Genomic DNA, 26,734 nt, shown 5'->3' on the forward strand with positions numbered 1-26,734 from the left:
GTTACATGTCATTTGTTTAACTATTAGTGATTTTATTTTCCCATGGTACAGCATACCATCAGCCTGCAGTCCAATCATTTGCATCCAAGGTGAGTCAAAACAGATAAAATTTTATGTTGCACTTCTGTTAGCAGAACACTGTCAAGTGGTTAATAGATCAGTTTTCCTTTAATAAAACTTTCCCTCAACTAAATGTCTTTCTCTACTATCCTACATTGCTGATATTTTCATTAACCTTCCCATAAGTGTCTCCCCACTTGTTCTTTAATGCACTTTTTTCTATTTTACAAATATATGATGTTTTAATAATAAAATTATTAATAATGCAGAGATGTGAGTATGTTCTTTGTTAATGAGTGCTTCGAGTGGCCATATTATTAGAAAAGTACTAAGTATAGTCCATTTTGCAATTTACCATACTGACTTTCTGACAAAGCAGAAGCCATAAATGCCCCTAATTGCTGTCGTAGAAACTCTAAATATAAGAGATCTGCTTTTATTGATGCAATGGGCATCTTCAGCAGCCAATTATAAACTTATATTATAGTCCTTTTTATTTTTGTAACATTTCAAAATTTTATGAGTAATATTCAAACGGACAATGATTTATTCAAACCAAAATACATATACATATATGAATGACTAAAGACTTTAATGTAATGTTTAGCACATGTTAAACAAGAGGGCAGGTAATACATATGCTTTTTATACATACTGGGGTCTTCATTGTGTACATTGTGTACACAATGAAGTTCTGCTGCTACTCTGTGGAAGCAGCGTTTAATCTAAGCAGCATCTGAGAATATCTGTGTTTGACTTGAAAAAGTGTCTGTAGAATAGATGGGATTCGACTTATTAATTCCTATCAGTAATATTCGACATCTTGTATTGAGACATCTTTGCATGTGTCTTATCTTTTCACAAATGAATGAACAGACATCTAGAGCCAGCTCTTCTTTTTCTGCAGCAGCAGGAATTTGGCAGTAAGTGTCTGACCTCCAGGCATGCTAACAGGCTAACGATACGCTAATGTGTCCCATTACGCCCGATTTGCCAGGAGGGGATTCTTTTTGTTGAGCATCATGCTGCTAGTGGATTTCACATGGGCGCTCTATAATGATGCATGCCTTTCTTCCTGCCTCATAAAAGATACAAGCAGTAGTCCTGCTGAGAGTCATTAGGAGGGACATTTACGCTGTGCCTTTCTTATTCACACACTTTTTTGTGGTCTTTGAAGAGACCCACTAGGCTACGAAGAGATCATGAAAATTGAAACATGAGTCACCACTTGGGCTAAAAGCAGTTCTCATGAAGACTATAACAGCTGCTCAGATCTTGCAATTATTACCCAAAACTAGCAAGATTGATCCTTTCATAGTAACCATCTAAATAAATACATAGAAACATAAATAAAGTACATCTAAAATAAAATCCAATTCTACACCAAGGTTTGCTTTCCATGCTTGCATTTGCAGAGCATAAAACACAAATTAGCATGGCGTGATGCAAGCAAGTGCAGGAAATCACACGCCATTTTCTGCCTTCTCTCTCTGGTCCTGCTATTACCATTCCATAAACAAATTGAATCCAAGGCCGATTTGAATTGCAGAACCGTATAACCTCTTATTTATTCATTGCTTTTCTCTCTCATCTATACAATTAAATCTAATAATTCCTTTTCCCTGCACAGCAGCCACTACAAGCTGAACACCGAAGGGATTCTATACTTCTTAGTACGTTACTCCCTAAAAGAAAATATGGCACGTGGTTATTAACTATATTACTTTGATCTCGGGTACCTCTGTCATTCAAGTGACATGTTAGCTCATTCCGAGAAATATAGCAGGGTTTTCTCACTTTTGGAATTAATTAGTGGAGACTAAAGACTCTTCTCAACATTTCATGTCACAACAAATACATTAATTAATAGCTAGATAGGTTTGCAGTTTGGTACATAAGGTTACATGAAACTATATTTAAAAAATATGAAGATACGATTAAAGAAAAAATGTGTAACCAAAGTTTTTAAAATCCATGCTGAAAGTTTGACCATGCCCTGGAGTCTGCAAAAGCAATAGCTTGTAGCAGTGAAAGCAAGTTTCTTTCTCTGCTGTGTCCAAACAGCCTCTCCTTATCGCTGTATATTTCCCCCTAGTAAATAACAGCTGATAAGTTAAAAATGTGTGCTCATAATGCTAAAGCCTTTATATAGAGTGCCTTCATGGATGCATTCCCACAGCCTAGTGTGCCTGCCCAAACAAATGAGTTTCAAACTGCAGTTGAGACCACTGCAGTTTTCTAGTGTTTCACACAGTTTATATATATATATATATATATATATATATATATATATATATATATATATATATATATATATATACTTTTTTTATATAGTCAATGAACAAAACAGATGAGCCTCTTAGGCTAAATATTCTCCACCCAAAAGCACAAATTACAATAATTCATTTTCATATATAAAATACATACATATATATATTTATATATATATATATATATATATATATATATATATATATATATATATATAAATATATATATATATATATATATATATATATATATATATATATATATATATATATATATATATATATGTATGTATATATATATATATATATATATATATATATATATATGTATATATATGTATGTATATATATATATATATATATATATATATATATATATATAAAATATATATAGTCAATGAAAGGCTAAATATTCTCCACCCCAAAGCACAAATTACAATAATTCATTTTGCAGTGTCAGCATGTTCATTTATACTTTTTAACCATACAATTGGACCATTTGAAATCAACTACAATATGCTTTGAAGATTTTGCAAATCAACATGAAAGTTGAACAAACTGGACAGACTTAAAATAAGACAGCAAAAGACAAAAAATTAAAAATTCACATCTCATTTGATGATTCCTTTTGATTCAGTTAAAGTGGAAAGCAGCTCTGTGCAGTCTGCCACTGACGAGTAATTATTCCATTACGATGATAAATCAAAAATTTGTCCACTGTTTACTCTGTGCTTGCCCTTTCACATTATGCTGTTTGATATGCTCTGCAAGAAAATCATGGTAATGGATGGGACTATTTTTGTGTGTGAGAGTGTGTGTGGTGATGGTGTTAAATAGGGGCGTTATATTTGCCCATACAGAACCAATCACTTTTTATAATGGATGACCTGTGTCATATTCACTGTGGCTTGATATGACAGAATATATCACGGCCAACCCATTTGTTTTATTTCATAATGTTTGTAAAGGTGTGTGTGTGTGTGTGTGCATGTGCCTGAACTCCACAGTAACTAAAGAAAATAAGATGGGTCATAGTCATGATGACCCTGTGAGCCATTTGTATTTAAATAACGGTTTGAGGTGTTCCTTTCACACATAAGCACACACTCTGAGCAATGGTAAAAGTCAATTTTGTTGGATTTTATATCTTTTTTGGTTCAATTTTTTGAAAGAGAATGTCAGCCACAAGGTGATACAGCTACAGATCTCAGGGAATGTCATTCACATGGCTTTGCCTATTAAAACTAAAGCTGAGAGTCACTTTAACTTTAACAAAAATCACATTGATTACATTTTGAAATACCTGACATCCCACAGGTAGAAACATAACTGAAGGTAATTTCATACTGGTGGAGACACACAGGCTGAAAAAGTAAGTTTATTTAGAATTTAGTCACAAATATGTCTCGTGTTAACAGTCATTTGAACTTTAGCAAACAAAGAAAGTACAAGGAACGGTTTCAATGGAAAACATATTGCAGGTTTTGCCATGGTACCATTTTTCTGCACTTATATTGTAAGAACCAAAATTCTCACATAGTTTGATAAAAATGTACACATATAACACAATTCTGTCAACAGCATCTGAACATGTTAATAAAAAACAGCTGCCATTTATTCTTCATTCTTTATCGCTCCAGAGAGTTTCTAAGCTTGAAGTGTATGAAAGGGCATAGCAATACTACACACACCATCAACAATGATCTTCTTTATTTTGAGGATGTAAAGCCATATTGTTCACCATCACCATTAGACACTGCTTGCTATTCAACATTTATATGGTTTACTGCCTGAAGATGAGGTCGGTAAACTGGGTTTGCAACCACAGTGAGAGAAATGTTATCTCCTTTTCTATTACATTGCCAATAAACAGAAGTAAAGAAAGATGTTCATTCCAAGGTTTTTTTTTTCCATTTTTATGTTATAAATTTGTTTGTATGTGTGTTTTAATTTCTTTGAAAAGCACATATTAAGCTCATAATGACAGATTCAGCACTTTATTAGAGTGGTGCGTTATTGTTCATTTCTATTTGATTAAAAAAACAGGAACAATAAAAATGAAAACATTTTATTTACACTAACCTTCTTGTCAAGTAGCTGTCTTTTGTTTATGTTTTTTTTTTATTTTTTCTGTTTTTAGTTGTTTGTTTTTTAGAGTGCATTCACATCAGCCTTTTTGATTTGAATTCCAGTTCTTTTGCTCATTTGGGGGAAATATGAATGCGCCAAACAAATTCTGATTCAGATCAAAGAAGAAGGCCTGGTCCGCCTACAAACGCAAGTCTCGCACCATATTAAGCAGACCAAATACAGGAAGCAGACAAAAAATAACCTTCCTGCAACTGGCAAAGTATTGCATTGTGCGTAAATACATAGATCGTCTTCTGCCTTGTCATTTGTTCATACTTCACCCGCTGTTGCAGTGCATTTCTTTTCTTTTCAGTGCATTTCTGCGATATACTTGCATAAGAAAAAATAAAAATGTAAAAACAGAGATAATTTCATCTCCATGTTTAGCTCACAAATGGATGAAAAAGTTTTCTTCTTCACACGGGCCTTGTTCTCTCTTTTGCTAGATACTAGCACAGCACCACTAAGGAGACAGTATCAATGTAATATTCTAATGGTTTAGCTTATTTGACCAAAGTGCAGCGTATCAGTCCACATGGATACACCCCATTACAACTGAGCAGAGGCCCCAACTGGACCGAGTGTAGCCGACTATCCTGATGTGAATACACCCTTAGTTTATTTGTTTGTTTTGTTCTGTTCCTTTCACTTTAAGGTTACCTACCTAAAATGTTCAGTCTGTGTCCAAATGTCCACACTATTCCGTACATAGTGCCCTATATAGCGGTCACACCATTTTCCAGGGGTGTCATGTCCAGAGAGAAAAAAGTAGTGCATTCAAAATTGTGCACAATGCATCTTGCAAAGCAGTGAGCATCGATGGTCATTCGACAGATCAACATAGACCACAATACACTGCCGACATAAGCGCAAAGTGGTGCAAGCAACCATCAAAGCAGGTTAAAAAATGTTTATAAAACATTCATTTTTTTATGCATATTTACCGAATAAATGTGCAAGAAAGAAATAATAAAGTACAATATAAGAAAAATATATGAGTTTGCATTGGATTTGGAAAGCCGCGTGGTGGTTGCCGTGGTGACAGTCGATAATTCTGTGATCTACAACAAGGAGAAAATAGCCAGTTTTGTCTGAACTGCCAACAGAAAGAGTACACTATACAGTCGGCTATAGTGTTGTAAATGAGGGGTTATGGAATAGTGTGGATATTCGAACACAGCCTCAGTGTACTGTTCATGGTTTAAAAATGCTGGTGTGAAAGGGACCAACCAAACTAACCATTAAGGAGACACTGTGTCAATTTATTTTATGTTTTTATCATTAAATATATTATTAAATACAGGTGGAAAAAAAGAGGAAATATTTAATTAATTTCAGGCAATCTGAAAGTCAGTTAATTTTTTCTTGTGAATTAAGGGTTCTGTAAACTGAAACACACTGAATATAAGAAAGAAAAAGTTACATGCTATGTATATATTGTATAAATAAAAATAAGCCAAATTATTTGTACTCTTAAAGGTATTTACCTTTAAAACAAATTTTTTGTAACCAACTTTTACTTTCCCTTATGCTTTTACATGAGTCTACAGTGCACAACTCTCAAATGATTACAATGCATAATCATTTTGACTTTTCAACCACATCTACATGGTCTAGTTGAATCATCTGAGAGAACAACACTGACAGACTGTCAACATACTCATTTTCTGAGAAAGAACAGTAAATTAAATGCCTTTTCAAGCACCACCAGTCTCCAACTTGTCAAAGTAATGACATGTCATGTGTTAAACTGAGGTGACTATATCTGTGTCCAGCAAGGACATGTGCAGCTTTGCAAAATGTATCTATAATTCATCCCATAAAGGGATAAACCCTGAGAATAGGCCATGCATACGTGTAAATGTACACATATAGGGTTTACGATGTGGAATTAGCAGCAAAAAGCAATCATCTGAAGAAAAAAATAAAAGTCATCTCACAAATTTGAAGCCTGTATTTTTAAAAGGCTGCTATTCTACATGTCGACTTGAGTTTAGATTTTACAATTTCTGGTGAGACCAGGTTAGCATTGTCAGTGGCCTCTTGTTATAACAAGCTCTAGTAAACTTGTGCCAATGCTTGCATGTGAAAGAAGAGAGGAGTCACAAATAGCAGTAGCAATGGCATTTGCCAATTCATTTTTAACAAATGAGAGGAAACGAAATAACTCATCACCAAGGTTTCTGCAGCTTTACTTTGAGAGGATGACAAGGAAGGTTTTACTTGAACAAAAACTTGGTTAGGTTATCCTTCTATTACTTTTTTTTTTCTTTCCATCGTATTTGTAATGGTACCAATTTTTCTACTTCTTCCCTAAAGCATTTGAAGCTTATTACAGTTTGACTTGACTTTGGGAACACTTTTCCTCTGACTGTTAGCAGAGTAAAATGAAACTGCATTATTTTTTTAATGTGGAACTGCAGAAAGTTTTCAAAGCGTATCCCCTCATTCCCTCTGGTCAACATGTCACAATGTTTGTAACTTCAAGTAAAAGTTTACCATCGGTTTGCTCAAGTGTTCCAACTGGATTTGCAGAGGCCATGTTCCTGTCTCCTTATGAGTAGAGTAACCCTGACATAGCTCTCAGACTAACGTAAGCTGAGGCCTAAAAAGCTATACTCGGTTTATGCATTGAGAGTAAAAAATGTTTTGCATGTCAAGATTTGTATCATCTGATTCTAAACTGGAAGCACCGCTAAAGAGCCCTGAGCTTAAAACCTTAGAGAAGTAAATGGGACACAATGTGTCTTCCGAAAAGCTAGCCATGAAAACTGATGACGCAGTCAAATAAAAAAGTTCAAATACATTACATACATAATACAATCAACCATTTGATAGATGCAAGCAAAGGAAGAAGTATTTACATTCTGCAGTCAGTTCAGACAAAACTCCTGCACTGCCTTACATGGTCATTATGTTACTCATCACATAACCAGACAAATACAAACAAGGCACCCAATGAGATGGAAGATAAACCAACATGTCATTTTATCGCAGAAGCAGCGCTCTTAAGGGACCTTTGACAAAGCTGTTTTTTGTTCTTTTTCTGAAGCCTGCATGGCAAACACCTTGACACTTTTTTTTTTTGTGAGGAGAGGGAGGTGGGGGAGCAGAACAAATATGTAATGTTACGATGAGCCACTCATATGCGTAAACCTTTTACTTCATATGTAAATGCTTGTGCCGAATATAATGGTGGATTTACTTTTCAATACAAGTCACTTCCATTGCCGCAGTGTCTCTCAGCCTGTACAAGGCTCATGCTGAATCCCATTTCATTCAAGAGCTGCAGCATTGTAAGGAATAACTAATGTAGTGTTCCTCAAGACTAGTAAATGTGCAGTAGGAATCACTGAGACCAGGAAAAGTGAATAAAACTTATGTACAGATGCAGATATAAGATTATTCTCGATAAGATTAATCTTATGGAGCTGGAAAAACAAAAGAACTTAAATAAATACTGAGCAGCATTAACCTGAGCTTTACATGAGTAAAAGCTAGTACAAAAGTCTGGACAGAACAAGTTTGTGGCCAGTCACCATATATTTGGTAAAGATAAATAAAATGCAAACTGGCATGTACTTAAATGCAATTGCACACATCATAAAAAAGTGGGCAAGTTATTCTAGAAAAGTTGTCTGTCAGATTTCAAGTCATAATGCTGATCAAGGGTGCTTTTTTTTTTTTTTATTTATGTATTTATTTTTGTCTTGACCATGGGCAACAGCTTCTGGGAGTCGGAACAGCAGAAACATGTCATTTCATACGTCTTGTTTGACTGATAAGCAGCTGCTGGATTGAGTGACTGGAGGGTATCCAAGTTATATGGTGAGTGGAAAAGCCAGAGTGTTTTGTGTGGACATGGCCTTGCTATATATTCCTGTCACTAGTGGCAAAACAAGGCATCTGAAAGCACAAGTGGGTGTGGGTGCCATCTCATGCATATAATGTTGAAATGTTCTGTTATTGATGAGCTGAGACGGACATAAAACATCTAGTCTTTTTTCCACCTTACTTCCAGGCCTCTGAAGGGCAAAGGAAGAGGGTGGCTTTACTTGGATCATCAAAGAATAAGCTATGGTCTTGCTTAATTCTGTTCAGGAGCTACAACAAATGGCGCTATCGCAAATAAGTTACAAGTTTGATCCATGCCACATGATACATCTTGGCTATGTAACCATGATTTCCTTTGTGATCTCAGAACCTGACATAGTCCACATATAGGGACTGAAGTTTTTTATACTCTGGTGTTCTGATCTGCCTTGGACTGGGTAGAGAGCAGCTTCTCAAGTCAAGTGAAGCGTACCGTTGGATCTGCACTCCCCACTCTGCAGATTCACAGCTTGTGGGATTACAAAGGATCCTCACCACTCCAGCAACAGACTGTTTCTGCCTCTACAGTCAGGCAAATGCCTCTGTAGCTGCAAGTCTAGCACAAATTCACAGCATCTTTCCTCAGACAATGGGATGGAGAACTCTGCACTGCAGATTTGTTGAAAGTATGTCATTTTATGGCTTTCAAAAGAATATTTTACATTTTATATGCATGCGTCACTTCTTGCTAGGCTTTGTAACATTTCAACCTCCCAGTTTTACATTTCATGCTCCCAGTTGATGGTTTTTCCACACTTGTCTTCCGACTAAGTCTTAAAATCCTTGTCCAATTACAAACGTTTGTCTTTTTTCATTCAGTTTGTTTGTTTTGAGGTTTTCTTTGCAGAATTTCAAGTTTACAATAGCTTAACAGAAAAGATGTCTTCACATCAGAGCGCACTCATCATTCGATTTCAAGAAGTGGATCTGTGCGCCAGGATTTTCATTCAATCTAAAGATTCAAAAAATATATGCATAAAAAACTGAGCATAGACTAAACAGTAATTATAAAACAATATGTCTTTATTGAAACTTTTAAATACTATATAAATGTGTATTTTTAAATATTGGATTTTTCTATATATATTTATATATAAACTGTTATAAATGTTTATTGTGGTTTACTTATATTTTCCTGGAAAAGCTTTGTCAGACATGTGTTTTCTATTTTCCTATGGGAGAAAAAAAAATTTAAAAAAAAATTTAACATCAGTCAAGTGTCCAAAGACTAACAGTCTTGTGTGAGTTGGAAAATTAAAGAATAATCTCAGTGGCATAAGTCCTAACTTTGAGAAACTTAAATGTAACCTGAGGCCAATGCCAGGACATAAAAATAATTAATATAGTCTATGATGAGTTCCACATCTCGAGCAATTCACCCACATGAGCTATTTGAATCAATAACCTGGGCAAGGGCCCTCCAAGTCCTCCACTCTGACTGCTTTAACTTTCAATCATGTCCACCATCTCAATCATTATAAATGTTATAGCAATTCTTTTTCAATCATCTTACTAAAAAAGATGTTACAGCAGGTCCGTTTGCAGAAGTTGGTGTTGGCAGGCAGAAACAGGGAGTTCAAAGCAGCACTCCTAGTCAAAAATGTTGCCCAGTTTTCTGCACCAGCAGATTCCGTTCAATTTGCATCTAAAAATGCCAATATTAATTTGTTATTGACGAGCATTCATTATTAAACAATTTCATCGTAAACTGCGTGTAGTGATTGAGAGATCGAGCATTAACATTTCTAAATGTAAGCGTATCGAATGTCTCAAAGAGCAATACTTGCAATAAATTTGCTTTTGCTCAAATCTCCGGAATGGGGATGGATCACAAGGCGCACCCTGGAACATGGAGATGAGATGGCAGTACACCGGACACTAACCCAGAATGGGGTACAATTATGAAGCATCGTGCAATCAAGTGGGTCTCTGACAGACTGAGCAGGGTCTGATGAGCCAGTGTGTCACTCCGGAGCTCCAGGGCTCTGAAGCTAATCAGCCACCAAAGAGGGAGGGGCCGGAGCAGCGCAATCGCACAAACCCTCCATCACCACGCCAGGAGGAAGGCAATCACCAGGCCATTTCCATGTGCTATTATTCCCACCTCCACCCCCAACCTTCGACTCTGAAATCAAGGTCTACAGAAGACCAGGGAAGCGCTAGATGGAAGCAAAGGTGGCTGGCGGGTGCAATCAAATGAAGTACTTGAAAAAAAAAAAAAAAAAAACAGCAGAAAGAAAAGAAAGAAAGAGACTTTTTTTTCCTGCAAGTGGTTTGTTCAGGCAATTTAATTTTCTTTCATAATCATAAATACATTGGAAATATGGGGGGAAAAGACTGAATGGGGCTCATTTGCTTTCCAACCAGCAGCTCATACGATTCTGGTGATTGGGTTTGCAAATTGAAATGCATGTCTGGTAATAAAGTGTGTTGAGGAGATAGGTGCATGGGTCAACACAGGTGAAAGACAGGAGTTATCATTGTACTCTGGCAAGGGATTAACACAATGAGCCCATGTCATAAGGGGGGAGGGGGGGGGCAAAAGAAAAGAAAGACCTATGAATGGGACCTAAACAAAAGATTGTCTTTTACCCTTGTAAAAGACATGACTTCAATGGTTATTTCTTTTCATACGGGCAGGAAAATGGGGAATACAGAAAGGAGACAAGAAATGGGAACAGGACGCCTTTTCTGTCACTATGATACCTACAATGTGAAACAAAAAGAATTAAAGCCTGACAGACAAGCAGCTGGATGGTGCTCATACTTCTCCAATGCACCAAAGCACATAATTAGAGATAACATCTTCTTGTGTCCTGTTTTAGATTTGACAGTAGCTCGAAAGACTCGCTACACTAATAGGCTCCACACATACTCGCACACTGGCCTCATCTTGTCGTGTCATACTATCCTGCCATGGCAGAATATTGACAAATAACGTGGGGTCCCTAATCTGTCTTTGCTCAAGAGACCGGAAATCAAGATCAGACAGCCAGCTTGTGGTTTCATAGCCTCCTAAAGCCCAAGATAAAGGAAAAATGAATTAGATAAAACCATACAAGTGTTTAAAGTCTGCCCCTTTTTGTTACATCACTTTATTCTCTGCAGTCCTGTAGGCGAGGGTTAAATGTACAATAAAGAAAATGACTTTTTTCTTTATACTATCTGCTGAGAAAGTAAACACTGCACTGACTCCTGCATCACATCTGATTTTACAGTATTTTAAATTTTAGTTGGGAGCAAAGATGTTAATCAATAATTAATATGGATTTATTTCAGGCTGTGAAAAATGATAATCAACATCCCTGACTATATTGGTTCAGTCCAGAAAAAAAAAAGGAAGATCTACAATTTTCAGAAGCCCACACTTAATTATCCTCAAACAACTTGTGTGACCAAGGTTCAAAATGGGCAATTTATCAAACAAATAAAATCTTCAAAATAAAACAAATAAGAAATTAGAGACGTTCATTTTTAAATTTCTCTGCTGTGTTCCTTAGACAAAAGAAATGGACCTAACCACATTGAAGTAATTACTTCCCTGGCAGACGAGCCATCCATACATGAGCCGTGCAGAGGGAGTCTGAGCTGGACATTCGCTGAACATTAAGTCTCTGATACTAACATGATGCCAATTATTTTTAATGTGGTCAGTTGTACATTTTCCCAAGTAACAATGAAAGTAAAAAAAGGCTCTTTGGTAGAAATGGAAGCTACATTCAACACATCTGCAGCAGCCCTTTGCTGAAACTGTGCTGTATGTATAATCATTTAACACTCTGTTGGTTTAACCTATTGAGGTTCTTTATGTCTTTATTTGCCACTACTTCTCCCTCTTCCCAAGTTGTGGCATTTCTGGTAGACATTTAGATTATTGATATTTCCAAATCAAACAATTTTCTTTAGCAAATGTAAACATTTAGAACTCCTTTGCTCTTTGAGGTGGTTGCAACTTGTGACTGAATAACATTAAACATGTCTTAAAGGGGGCTCAGATTTTTCAGGCATACACACTCGTTCACAGAAGACCACATTTCAGCTTCTCCAACAAGAGAAGTTTAATGTCACAACCCTTAAAAACAGAAAATCCAAATGTGTCTTAAAGAGGAAAACGATATTAATTCTCACGTTTTATGTCATGTCTTACTAAAATGGCGGACAGGGAAGATATTCATTGTTTGCTCAAGCAATGAAAATAATCAGCCTAATACACTGCAGATGCGTCATTAAATTTGCATATGATTACTGCAGCATTGGTTCAATTGATCCTTTTCATCAAACAGATAATACTTGCTGATTGCAGATTATTTTGGCGCAGACAGATTTCGTGTTGCAGTGTTCAGTCTTAGTGAAAAGCAATTAGGAGTGTAGCTCATAGTTTCCCTTGTTTTATTCACAACTTGGCCAGAATTCGTTGAATTAATTCTATTTTATTTCCCTGGACAAGTAAAAGCGGAGCTCCGAGGTTATGCGTTTGCAACAAAACAAGACACTGAGCAGCATTTTCACTTTTGAAAAATTAGTAGAAGACTTGAAACGGGCAGACTTCAGTCATTTGTATATAATAAACAAATATGATGAAGATAACAAAGAAATGTGAGCATTTTCATGAATTAAAGAAGAAAGCAATTATCTTATTAAGCTAATATAATCAAATCAAATATACTTTATTCAGTGAACAAGGGTTCATAATCTGTAAAGTGACTGTAAAAACAATGCAGAACAGTACAGAAAGAAGACATTTTTAAGATGAAAATAGCAACAATCCCAAGTCAAATTCTTCATTAACTCTCTGAAATAGAAAAGTGAAGTAAATTAAAAAAGACCTGCCGCTTAATTACCAGCTACAGTCTCCCTTTAGTTAATGTAAGTGGTTACTATGACAGCCATCTGTATTTCTGAAAGAGTACATCGGAAAGAGTAATAAACCTGCAGGACAGTTACATACTAGCTTTCCTGGCCTGACATTAAAGGCCTTAATTCATACAAGCGTCACTAATAGCTTTACCAAAATGTACTGCCAGCCTCAAACCGCCCACAGTCTCTCCTCCGCTCCCCTTCCCTGTCAACAGTAATCTCTGGCTTGTTCCATATATCTGAAGGTGGTCACATGCAGACAAGCTGTCTTGAGATGAGTCACAGGGGAACATTTTGTGGTTAACCACACTGTTCTTGAGCTACAACCTGGACAGACGATCGCCAGCTGATGAAACACTCCCCTAGATGGAGGACAGACCATCGCAGATTGTCTCGCCAGCACAGAGCGTGGGTGCTGAGTGGAATCTTCTGGGTATTGGCTGTGTTAACTAAATTGACACTGGCTTGCAACCTCCTGGCCATCCATCAGTGGAGGGGCAAGCACAGGGGCTAGAGAGGTAACCCCCCCCCGAGTCTAATGCACTTTCTTTGGTAGTCCCGGCATTTGTTGCTGCCAGGATGAAAAGGAAGGAGGAAAGGAAGATGATGGTGAGGTAAAAACGCGGAGAAAAGATCTCTAGCCCCCTTCCCACCTCCAACTCTTGGTATTTTTCAAGATACTCATTCATTTGTAGTGTTTTTTTTTACCAGAGGAGGTTTGTCTTATCTGTTCCTCCTCTTCCTCTCTGGGGGAAATAGAGGGTGAGTCTCCTTTAGCCTACTCCCTCTCAGTTGATTAGTAACTCCTGCTCTACCCATACGCTCCAGGGATTCTACGCCAGCTCCCCTTATACATCCCCTTGTCATGCACACACTCCTTCTCTTTCTCTTCTTCCCTCCCCCTCCTTACCACATGCCCGCGCACACACATCTCCCTACAGCCATGGAACAGCAATTTGGGCGAATCACACAACCAAGACCTGACATTTGCAGTGCACCTATAACAATGAGAGCTTGATTAAAAGGGCATAATGAAGCGGTGTCACCCTCTATTCTTTGTCCTTGGCCCAAGTTAAATAGGATTTAAACCTGTGCACCGCAGCTGATACCTCCACTGTCAAAATTTGATTGCTTTAAACCAGGAAGAAGAAAAGGTCTTGCAGCCGCAACGCATGTGTGAAACTGTACGTAACTGAGGTGTCAGAGGTGAGCAAGTTTACACAGAGCGTCTCGGAACAGATAAGGTTGACGCTTACACAGGGATGGAAAGCAAAGCTAATACTGCTCCACTGAATGCGGTGGTGTTTGAAAGGCACCGGAATAAAGCCGGGTTTTATCTGGCTTGGGGCAACGCACAAAAGGAGCCAGCAATGCAACGTGGTGAGTTTTAAAATTGGGATCAAAAGGTTCAAGCTAATTAACCGGCTAAACAAGAGTCCCCCTAGCTTCATCTGCGTAGCCACTGTCGTGTTTTTCTCCCAGCTCAGTCTCTTTTGCTGCAGTGCTTTGCATGCCCATGGTGTGTGCCTGGTTTGCCAACATATACAGTGTGTCTGGAAAAGTGAAGACAAATTGCTCCCTGTGCTGAAATGTAAAAAAAATAAATAAATAATAATCACCAAATTACCTCCAACAAGATCATTCTAATTAGCTATGTTATATTATGAGCATGACCCTGAAAATAAAATGTCCTTTGATCAAGCTTTTCATTTTACCTTTTTTTTTTTTTCCCTCAAATGTTTTGAAATTATTCAAGTTTTCCAGCAGAGCCCCGAGGAGGGCTGCGATGGGAGAGTCAAATGGAAAGGACAAGGGCGCATAATAAAGACAAATGGCTTGAGGATGAAATTTGATTCATTGCCTTGCAACAGAAACATTCACGAGGAAATAGCCAACATTGACATGCCATGAATTTCAAAACAATGTCAAATCCGAAGAGCAAACATTCAGCTATAATGACAAGGGGTCCGTGAGGGGCACAGAGTGTCCTCAAGCAAATTTATAGGTCATACTAATCAAGTTGATGATTGATGTGTCAATGATGAGATTTTTAAGGTTGGGTTGTTTTTGGTTTTTTTTTTATAATTAAAGTGTTTTCTTTTTTTGTACTTAAATCAACAACGCAACATTTCAATATGTTCAAGCTTTCACTGGCTCACATCCATTCAGTCAGATACTGTGCTCAGAGACCTGTGTCATTTTAAAAAGATTTCTATCAGTCTTTCAGAGCACAGTGGTGAAAACCAGCACACTCAGACAGACACATGATTACTTGCTGGTCATCTCTCTAACACACTAAGAATGTGAGGTTTGGTTTCAGTTTCTATCACTTAAAACTGTAGAATTCTGGACACTCTATAAATTTTTTTACATGTTTGCTTTAATTTCTCTCTTTATTTTTTCTGTGTTGTATCTTTAATGTTTCTTTGTTGTAATTGTCTTGGCGTTTCCTTTTTACTTAATTTTCTTTCTTCTTCTGTACTGAGAAAAGCCATATGGTCATTTCAAACAATAAACTGTGGACCAGAAACTGGTTACCAGTTTCGATGACTTTTGCTTCGATCTCTGAATACAAAGAAGCCCATAGGAGTTTTGATTCTGATTCTCACTCTGTCTTTCCCTCAGCAATATCACAGCCAGTCCATATAATCCTTGCAACAGATGCTTCTCCAATATATCAACTAAAGGATTGCTACTTGAAATATGAAAGTTTTAACTAATGTTGATTGGATAAACTGACCTGTAAAAGCCATGGATTTAACCTCACAGTTTACTAATGTTGCTGAAGAAACATTTTTATGTTAAATAGCATCCAAAATTCATATGTACAACAAACCAGAGGCATCTTTTTTTTTTTAATGAACAGCAAAAGATTTATAGCCATCAGGAATTCACCACCTTATTTATATCAATAGACAGAAGCATATGCTTGTAGCAGACCTTTCACTGCGGCGCATCTACTTTCTAGTATGATATGAAAACACCATCTGGTGTGTGAGCAGCAGCTAAGCTAAGCTAGTTGGGGCTAGATAGGGACCTGCTGTGTCCCAAGATTATCTTGCTGGTTGGTAGATCCGCTCTATTAGCCCCTAGTGGCTTGGATTATTGGATGATCATTATTATGTTTGGCTGAATTTTGAGGCAGGTAGTTTACTTGGTCATATTTTAACAATAGCACACATTACAAGCTATTTTAAGAGCGTTAAGCCATCTCTTGGACATGCACAGTTTGTTTGATTTAGTCTGACTTGGATTAACACTCTGCATTCATTACATGTTGAATGTCTTTACTCATTTAACATAAAAAAATAACTGATGAAACCCCTGCACATGCTTCTCAGAGGAAGTTGAACATACCTTTGCAGTGCATCTTAACAGAATCACAGACGAGCAGAAGACTGTACATTCAGACTCAACAAAAGGAACATCTGCCATTTCTCATCAGCAAGATTGAAGCTAATGATGAGCCACGAGAGTGCTGACAGAGAGAATGGAATTGGATTGTGTACAAGAGGCCCAGCGAGACCAGACATATGTTTTAGAAAATGTTGAGGATGGAGTGAGGTTTTATGTGGTACGTGTCTGTGTTTGTGTGTGTTAAAAAGATACAGATACCAGAGACTGAAGAAGGTGGAAAGCGGGCCTCTCCTATTTCTTCCATCCATCTGGGTTCATGCTGATGTGCATGGGGGAGTGCCTTAGTACAGGTGAAACAACCACCGTATTCCTCCTGTTTCAATCTCTGCTTGTGCTAACAGATAATGGAATTACACATCAAAGTAGCTTCTCTGTGTATCCAATTCCTCTGTGACCTCTACTAGCCTTTGTTCATATTCACCGCAACTCCTCAGCTCCAAGCCTCCACCAGCATGCTTCTCTTCACTTCTTCTATGTCTCTGTGTGGGGGGGTGGAGATTAAAATTTGATGAAAATAAAATATTCATTTCCACTCAGCAGCTGATGGCAATCTTAATTTGATAAAAACATTTGATGGCATAAATCTTCATCGCTCTTTTTCATCACCAAACACACCTTTTTCTGCACTGACCCAACTATAGCGTGATCCTTTGGGTATTCCTCAATACACATCTCCTGCATCTGACTTTTTTAGAAGCAGAATTTTAAAACACCATCAGAGAATTTCACAGCATATTAAAACAAGTCAGAGTCAATTCAGATGAGACATTTACCCAAACCGTAATGATGAGGATCTCAGGGAGCATGAGAGTGGAGGGGATCCTCCCTGTACCTCCACAGAAGAGTGTATTACATTTAGAAAGAAAAAAAAAAAAGGAAAAAATTCCCAGTTTCTCTCTGCTGCCCATGCAGGGATAACGACAAGCCACTGAAGTGGCTCTGTGTTTGAAAACTTCAACCAAAAGTGGCGACCACAAACCTGATTCATCTCAGTGAAGCTTGGGAGCGGTCATGCTGCACACAACTTCAAGTGCTGCGCATTTGTCAGCTCATATTGAAACTTTGAGCCTGTTTCACAGCCAATAATAATAAAAAAAAATTTAAAAAAAAAAAAAAAAAGATAGAGTTCTGCCCTCCAGAAGCCTCTTAGGAAAAATGCACATGAGCAGGTGTTGTTGAGGCAGAGTGACAAGCTAAGGAAATGAAATCAACATAAAATCATGAGGGAGATTGATTAACTGGCACTGATTAAGTGTTTTATGTATAAGGTAGATAAAGTAATTGATTATTCAATAAATCCCTGTCAGGCAGTGACTAACCTCACAGAGAGAAGAGGCAACAAATGATGAATTAGTTTCATCAGTGCACAGCTGAATGAGACAAAGCATGATAAACGGTCATTATTGGATGCCTTAACAACAGAAAAGGAATCATTTACGTATGCTGTGACATACAGACATTTATACACTGGACTGTCTCTCCGTGGAGACCACAGCAAGGTACGGGCCTTGCTAAACTACAGACACGCTGCAACTTAATAAGGTTAGAGAATGAAAGAGGAAAAACAACCATTACATTCAATAAAATCATCAGTGTACAACTTTCATGTGTGTCTTATCTCTCTGTTGGCAAACGTACAAATTCTCTGCAGTCTAGAGAAAAAAAAAGGTGGGGGGGGGCTTAAGATCCTTGAGCCAATTTTTTTGTCTTTTATTACAAAAACATCAGGATTCCAACTGAAATGGTTCCTCGATAAGATGAAAGGTTGCAAAATATGTCGGGAAAAAGATGCACAAAACAGAAGCAGAGGGAGACTAAAGAGAAGCGCAGCATGTTAGAGGACAAATACAGGAGAAGTAGGCTTTTTGTTCACTCCAACAGACAGAAGCTGCTGAATGAGACAGAGCGACCATCTGGCCTCAACTTAGAGCAATGCACTGTAAAAGCACTAAAATCAATGGCAACAACTCTACCTTGGATGCTCACCATTACCCAGATGGTGTACTTGGAGAACTGCAAGCCACCTTACCAAAAGCAGACACAGAACAGACACACAGCACTGGGTTGAAATTCCACCGCCCACCTCGAAGAATTTTACTGGTTTATTGGGTTGATAACCAATGCTGAGGAGCGACATTAACAGCCGTGCACTGACTATAGAGCCCTCTGTTGGCTTCAGTAGGGGGGTTGTAACATAGAGCACTGCGTAGACTTCTACACTAAGTACCAAACTGCAAAGAAAAAAAATAGAAAACAGTCCACTACACATCCACTCCAAAGAGCGCTCAACCCTAAATGAATCAGTAAACTGAATTCTAATGATCCCTCTCTCAGAATAGCAAGCTACATGTTTGCAATAACACACACATTTTGCATATTTCATGCACACCCTCAAGCTTTTTTACTATGATAGATAAAATTGAATTATGTAAATGGTATTTTTATTGAAAGTGTTGTATATTTTCACACAGGCAAAAATGGATATATACACCCCGACGGCTGCACACAAACAGCCAGTTTCAAAAGATCATATAGAGAACGAGGCCTTTTGAGTTTGTTTGCTTTCGTTTTTCCGGCTCTATTTTGTGGAGGTGAATCCTGACAGCTTTCTATCAAACACACAAACAAAACAAATTAAAATTTGCTCCCATCACAAGCTATAAAAAGTAATAGTGCAAGTCTAGCACTTTTCAGGGTATATTTGACTCTGCACTTTGACATCTTTTATAAAAAAAAAAAAAAAAAAAAAAAAGAAAACAAAGCCTGTCAAATCTGTTTCAAGTTTTCATTTTAGTAGCTGCCTCATAAAAGAAAAATATATTCAGAGGGAATAAAAATGCCCCTTTGACCAGACAACTTCACTTCAGATCAGAAAAAGGAGAGCTTTAGTGTTTGTGCAGTTTCCAAAAAACATTACCAAGGTCTATAAACAGTGGTGAAGGAGAACATGAAGACAGCAGTCAATCACAGACACATGCTGGGCCACCCTGATGCCTGCACATGATGCCCAGCTACATACATGCACTCTATACTTTGAATAATGCAGTTTTTATCTTTAGTTCAAGCTACAGTTTTACTTAAGAAAACAAAAGGTCAGGGACATTCGTTCAGCATTAGCTACTGTGTTAAAAGATGCAGCCTATTTTCCCACGTCATAGCGTTTAATAACTTTTATTTAACATAATATCCGTCCAGGGACCACCCACTGGGCTTGGAACAAAAAAAAAAGTGATTTGAGTTGATATTTTGCAAATATGTAGAAAGAAGAAACTCCTTTAGAAAGGCAATTTAGAGCTGTCCAAATACAAGATATGGACTGCGCAATTGTGCACTCTGCATCCACTTTCACCCATCTAGGACACAAAAAGCTCCGTTCCATTAAAGATGCTGCCTGTACTCCTCCTGTTGTAGTGCTATGTTAATGTGGGCCAATGCCATTTTGAGTAATTGCTGTGAATGGCACTCCGCCAAATGTCAAAAACGATTCGCCTTCCTAACAAAAAAACGTATTGATCTTCATTCTGCCCCTGTCTCTTGGCCGCGCGGAGGGTTTCATCACATCGCCAGCCTCCGAATGACAATTCCCACATTGTTCCTCACTGAGTGATTTGAGAAAAACAAAGCCTGCAGAAACTTGGCTGCCCGTTTTCTCCTCTTTTCTTTTGTCTCCGAGTTTGTAAACGAGGTAACCAAGATTTAAGTGCTTACTGCAACTTTTTTTTCTCCACTATTTTACAGTGCTTAACTGTTTTGTCCAATAACTTTCTATAACACTAAAAAAAAACACTATAAAACACGATAAAAAGAAATTCACACTCCTCTCTTTTTTAAATTAAATTATTAAACACACATTAAGCCTGGCTTAGGGGTTGTTTAAGACTTTGTTATTTTAAACAGTGCTCATTAACTAACAGATTGTGTCGAAACGTCGCGATTCCAGAAGGCAAAAGGAGGCTGAGCATATCTGGTGACTCAACATGCTGGCCGCGGAAAATGGAGCACACAAGGCAGAGTGCAGAGAGGTCACACTAACCCATGTTTCCTTGCGCTGCACCTGAGCGGAGAAGGAATTTGCAACATTTTCGGTGTGTTACAATGCACTTGTCTCCTGTTGCCTTTCAGCTATTGGTCGTTAAGTAAAATGAAAATTCACACCCGACCCGACTGAGACGCGCGGGGAATGAAACACACTGCTCATTTAGTGGACAAACTATCTGCTGCAAGACTCGCACTGAAATGTGCTCATTAAGGAGCAACTTTCAAGGTGACAATGCAAACCTGTGTGTGTGTGTGTGTGCGCGCGCGTGTGTGTAGATGCACAACTTACCTATTCGTATAACATGAGGCATCCCGTAAGAGTACTGAATCCAAAAGAGACATGCAATCAGCGATGTCCAATATTCCCAAATCGCACTCCGAGGAGACTGCCAAGTAATTCGCATGGTTGCAAAGTCTTGGGATCCACTTTTTTAAAATTCCAAAGACGAGTCAGAACTGCGCATCAAAACTAAATTCGGTTAAACATATGTGGAATTGGGGTGGCTGCGACAACTCTGTGCTCATTGTACTTGGTGCAACATTCTCCTTGGGTTTCTTTTTCTCTGCTTTTCTTTCTCTCTCTCTTTCTCTCTCTCTCTCTCTCTCTCACTGTGTGTTTTTCACAAGTCTAAAAAACGACTCGATCGGGATGAAGCACCCAGTTCCTCACATACGCATCAGCGAAGCACCTGCGAGCGCAGGCTGCAACAATTACCCTGCAAGTGTCTCTGTGTGAACCTCCTACCGACGATGCTATCTGTCTACAGGCAAGAAGCACGGCAACAGCCGCGCAGGACTCCTGCACCACTGTGGGAGAAAAGGACAGCGCCTGCGGAAGTTTGGCTCCCCTCGAACGATTTTGTCCTCCGAAAACACAGAAAAGAGAGAAACCAAAGACTACGCCATGAGTGCAGGGGGAATTTTCAACACACTTAGGTCACTCAAAAGCGTTTCTCGCGATTGAATCACTCCAGTCCTTTGTCCCACTTGTGATGGCCGCTCAAAAGGAAACTCGCTCCGCTCCAGTTGCGCACAGTTATTGCAATCTGCTGGTTATAGGAACGCGTCCATCTGCTCCAAACGGGTTCCCCGTTACACAGTTCATTTTTTACAAATCTCCCAGTTTGTGCTGGATGGAAAGATAGGACTGAAAGCCATTTATCTGCGTGCGTCTGACGACCCTCCTTCCACGGTGCCACTAGAGGCACGCGTCGTTACGCATAGTTGTCAACTGTGTCCAAGTGGTCTGTGGAGGTGAGAGGGATCCGAAACCACCATCTGGTTCTTGACTTTATGAAAATTCTTTGTACACACATTAAATTTATTTTATAAAATGCTTGTATTCTTGTGCCTTTAATCTATTTTTTCTTGTTTGAACGATTTCTTTTTTTTTTTTTTTTTTTTTTTTTTATGCTCAGGAATCTTACAGATGAAAATGAGTTTTCTTTGCACTGATGTAGAAATTGCAACATATTTCATCGCCTCAGGCAAAATAAAGGAAACTCTCAAACGGTCTCCACGGAAGTGAATGAGAGAAATCATTTGCATGTTGGAAAGAAGTGTTAGTTGAGGATAAGGTCATTGACAAAATGCAGTCTCCCCGCTCCTGTTTGAGGCATTCCATCTGTGTCATTGAGTGGGTAAATTAATCCCCAGTAACTGCTTGGTGCGTAACTGCCTGTCCATTTTTTCACGCTCCTGCACAAACTGCAGTTTACATTTAAATTCATACAGAAGAGGTGATGCTCACGTCTCCCTCGTCACTGCAGTATGGAGGCAAAGCTGTTTGTGGTGAAGATATCAGTGCATTTGGCCTTTAACGGGCAAGTAAAATCTCTTGCACTAAAGGATTAAATTAGACAGGAAGAGTTACAGCCTCTAGGATTACATTTACCCTCATCATGCATCATTTCTTTTTTTTGTCTTTGTGGCTAAAACATAAAAATGACATTTTATGTCACATCTACAGCAGCTGATATCTTAAATTCTATCACAAATTGCAGTTTATCTCATTATGATTTGCACTTATTAGGCATATTTTGAAAAATGCACTTCTACTTTCTTCCTTTTTTTTTTTTTTTTTTTTTTTTGGCTTAATACAAGCTTTTGATGAGATGGTGCTGCGGCTCATTGGTTTTATTTTTCTGTTTGGAATAAGGGAGAGGAATAAACTGTGCATCAGGGGGCACGCAAGCAAGAACAAGCCAGACTCACTGCCACTGCATATTCATGTCTCCCAGAGCAGATTTATCGCCTCTTGGCACAATGTAAGGACTATCAACGTGAGTTATGTGGCCCGGCTCTCGCATTATCGAGATTCATTGACTTGCTGCTCTTTCAAATACAAAATGTACACAGCTCGAGCAAACAAGACATTCTGGGTCTGTGGGTGCCCTCTATAGAGAGATGGCGGTCTGTGCTCTCAATCACCTCGGCTGATAACTGGAGTCAGGAGCAGGAGAAATCCCCTCTGTGACACAGAGGAAATGTAAAACAGAAAAATTTAGTGACTCAGTCGCTTTTCTACATCTTAAATAGGTGTGAAAACAAAGTAGATTTAAGTTGTTTCTGTAGCAGCTGGCATTAAATCTTTCCCACAGCCATTAGTTCTGTCTGCTTGTCTCTGTAAGAAGTGCCATATGTTAGAATATATCTGCCATTATGAGAAATAATCAAGCTACAGTTAAGTGTCACTGCTTGGAATAATGAAAGAAAAATACCGGTTTACATCGTTTTCAGGTTTCAAAACAGAAAAAAGAAGCATTACTTGGGTCAAAGTTGTTAATATTTGACGGTAAGGTCAGCCTAAAACTAAAAGAAAAAGTGACAATGAAGGACAACAAAATCTGTAATTACAACCACTGTTGATTTAACTCCAGTAACTTCTGGGTAAATTGAGTCATTTAAGTTAGTTTCTTTTATAAGAGGCATGCGACCCAGCACAGTCAGCTCTATTTTTCTTTTTCTTTGCAAAATGATTGCTGTTGCATTTATAAGCAGCCAGCAATCAATGCCTCGTCTAGCAAGTTGGTCATAACTAATGGCTCCTGAAACATCAAGTCTCCATTGTAAAGCAGCAGACATCGACGAGAAGTGTACTTATGTTACTAGATTGATCAACACATTTTGTTTATTTATTTATTTTTTTTTATAATTCTTCGCGAGGAGAAGGGAAAATCAATTGCCACGACGCCTTTCACCGCTTGCTTGTGAGCCTCCTATTGGCTGGAGAAGAGGAGCAGTCCAAGTTGTTAGATTGTTCATGATTATGTGGAAAAAAAAATTGCTTCTGCTTCGATTGAGTCTAACAAATGAATCATGTGAAACATTTTATCTATCGATTCAGCTTTTCTCCTCAAGAGCAACATTAAGAACTCTGTCACAAGACTGATGCTGAAGATCGAACATCTCCCCTCAACAATGGTCAGTGGGAACTCTTTTCTAAGTCCAACCAAGATATAAATTCATGCCTGCCTTTCACGAGTCTTTTTGAAGAAGCTTTGTGTTGAAGAAAAGATGATTATTTCATCAAAAGATTACAGAGTCAACTTTTGGAACTGTGAGAGAGTAGTATTGAAGGAAGAAAGAAAAGCGACTAATCAAAACTGGGTTTGGGGCACAGACTTGATATTTGTAAATACATATTCCAGATTTTAGCAAGTGGAAAACGACAATGTTTTGTGTTTCTGAAAGCCTGCAGTCAAAAATGCCAGAGCAGCCCAATGCTGTTGGTACATCTTATCATGACAGGGTTTATGGCAGTCGCATTGCATAAGGTCCACAATAGCCATGCTGCTTTTGTGGGCAGAGACAGATAATTAAATGTCGATTTACCCTCCTCAGCGCTACTTCAGCATGCAGTTGCTTTGCTCAGAGACTCGACACTTACGGTCTCGTGCTCTTATGATTCAAGGCGAGGTGCCATGCGCAGACAAGGTTATGAGGAATTGGCCCAATTCTGCCGCTGATTGCAACGTTTACCAGTTCTCTAGAATGTGCTGGCTCGGAGTTAGAGACCGCTCAAGATGTATGTGCTGCTGCTGATGCATGTGGCGGTGGTGTGATGGGGAGAGGGGAGACAATCACAACCCTGATCAGTCATCCAGACAGTCTGCGAGATGGGAAACGACTGCTAGTGGGGTTCAGGCACTGGTTATAAATGAGAAAGGCACGGCGTAATAATAGATTCCTGACCAACCTGATTTATCAATTGAAATATTAGCAGCATCATCCTTATCATCCCCCGTCATCTGTCTTCAATAAGTACCGAAAGTCAGCTTAAAACGAAGGCGCAGGTTTCGTACAAGTGTATAAAGGAGAAAAACAGACAGTTTCACAACCTTTAAAACATTTCTTCTATATTTGGAGTCTACGCGAATAGATGCTTCAGCAAAGACATGATGAATGTCGTGGTTACAAAGGTGCCTCTGTAAGCCTGTCACATTGCATAAAGACGAAAAAGAAAAGAATCTCCCACGATAACAATCCACAGTTGTTAATTTCTCACTGACTAGTCCTTGATGTTCAAGGAGACCTTTAAGGTCAAGGAGGCAAACTGGAGAATTAAAATCACACTTGATCTTCTGCTGAAGAACCTATAGAGTGCAATCAAGGAGTGATTCATTTTCTCACAAAATGCTCTGTGATTATTCTTGACCCATGTGCGCACAGTATGCATCAGGGGTCCTGACCTACACTCAGGCTGTCATCAGAATGCAGTCGGGATCAGGATGTTGTTTTTCTCTTGCAATGAGGTTGTGTTCTTTGCCATGTCAGTGTCATGTTTTAGATGCAATGCTTGTTTTATCAGCCATCATATGGATTGATTTTATTTCTTCAATAGCTATGAAGTATGGACTTAGAAATATTATTTTAAAATCAATTTTCCACATTTTTTGATTTTGATCAGATGCCAGTTTAACTACAAATTCTATTTATACTCTTTAGAGAATAGACACTCAGGGGCCACTTTAGATGCTTCTCTTGAATAGATTTATAGTATTTCTATAGAAAAATAAAAGTTTAAAAAATATTACTATACATAAATAAAATCTTATTAAATGTCAATCCACTTATATAAAAAACTGTAGTCTTGCATTTGCCAAATCTGTCAGACAAAGTTGCCATCTCGCACCATTACTGCTACCAGCTGATATGAATTTTGATACATTTGTGCATGTCTGAGTTGATCATGCAACTTTTCACTTGCCGGCACTCTATGTGTCCACTTGTTTTTTGAGAATAAAAGCAATTCATCAGCCCAGTGAGAAAAGAACTTTAAGAATACATTGTCATTTCACCTTGTGATATTTAGAACTGAAATGAAAAATATTTATTATAACACCTCTAATAACAACATGGTAAACAGAGGTGCAAGTGGTCTGCTTTATCCTGCTTCACCATAGCAGAGACTTTCCTTTTCGAGGGGAAAACTGATGCTGAACCTCCTGCAGACTGCCGTATAAACATATAGCTAATTATGATAGATTTGGTTTAGAACTATAGAAAGGCCATCAGTGAAGCACACTTTAAGTGTGTTTACAGTCTTCAGTGGGTTCTTTATAGAAAGACAGAGCAAGAGCATGGTGTCATGGCAAGTGTTCCTAATGCTCCAGCAGCCAGTACCTGCACAGCTTTGTCTGGGAGGTTATCTTCAATGTGTTCCTAGTTCACTCATGTAGCCTATCTCTCTGACAGAGGAGAAGAAGTGGTGACAGGCACAGCATGATTAGATGCTATGTCTGCAAATACTGCACAGGCAGCTGAATAGGGCCAGTCTTTGTTGTTGTTTACACAGCATTTGCTCATCATTAGACCTGGAAATTCTGGCTTGCTACTTCTTTTATATTAATTAAAATGGATATACCATAAATACTGCACGTGTGGCTTCCAGTCAGAAATCTGAAGTAAGACTTAATTAACCTCAATGACCCTGTCAAATACAAACAATGAGACATTAATTACATGCAGCATGCAACCCTGACAAGCTCAGTGACTTCAAACCCACGTTATAAATGTTTAAGAACGCAATTCCATCTTGTTTTCTTGTGTTTCTACCAAATTAGGGGCTCATTAGAAAATCTACAACA

At 38.3% G+C, this 26,734-nt stretch overlaps 1 protein-coding gene across 1 annotated transcript in view; it reads right to left on the reverse strand.

The window, feature by feature from the left end:
• The window catches only part of grik3 (glutamate ionotropic receptor kainate type subunit 3), a gene marked incomplete at both ends in the record, with an annotated part of 101,211 nt that extends 80,162 nt beyond the window's left edge, over nucleotides 1–21,049 (reverse strand). Inside the window, one exon of the mRNA XM_079241400.1 lies at nucleotides 20,935–21,049. Coding sequence (XP_079097526.1) covers nucleotides 20,935–21,049 — 115 coding nt within the window. The remainder of the gene's footprint in view (nucleotides 1–20,934) is intronic.
• Between the last annotated feature and the right edge of the window lie 5,685 nt (nucleotides 21,050–26,734).

This window comes from Telmatherina bonti (assembly GCF_933228915.1).
Source record: "Telmatherina bonti genome assembly, chromosome: 5".
In the NCBI taxonomy this organism is placed as follows: domain Eukaryota; kingdom Metazoa; phylum Chordata; class Actinopteri; order Atheriniformes; family Telmatherinidae; genus Telmatherina; species Telmatherina bonti.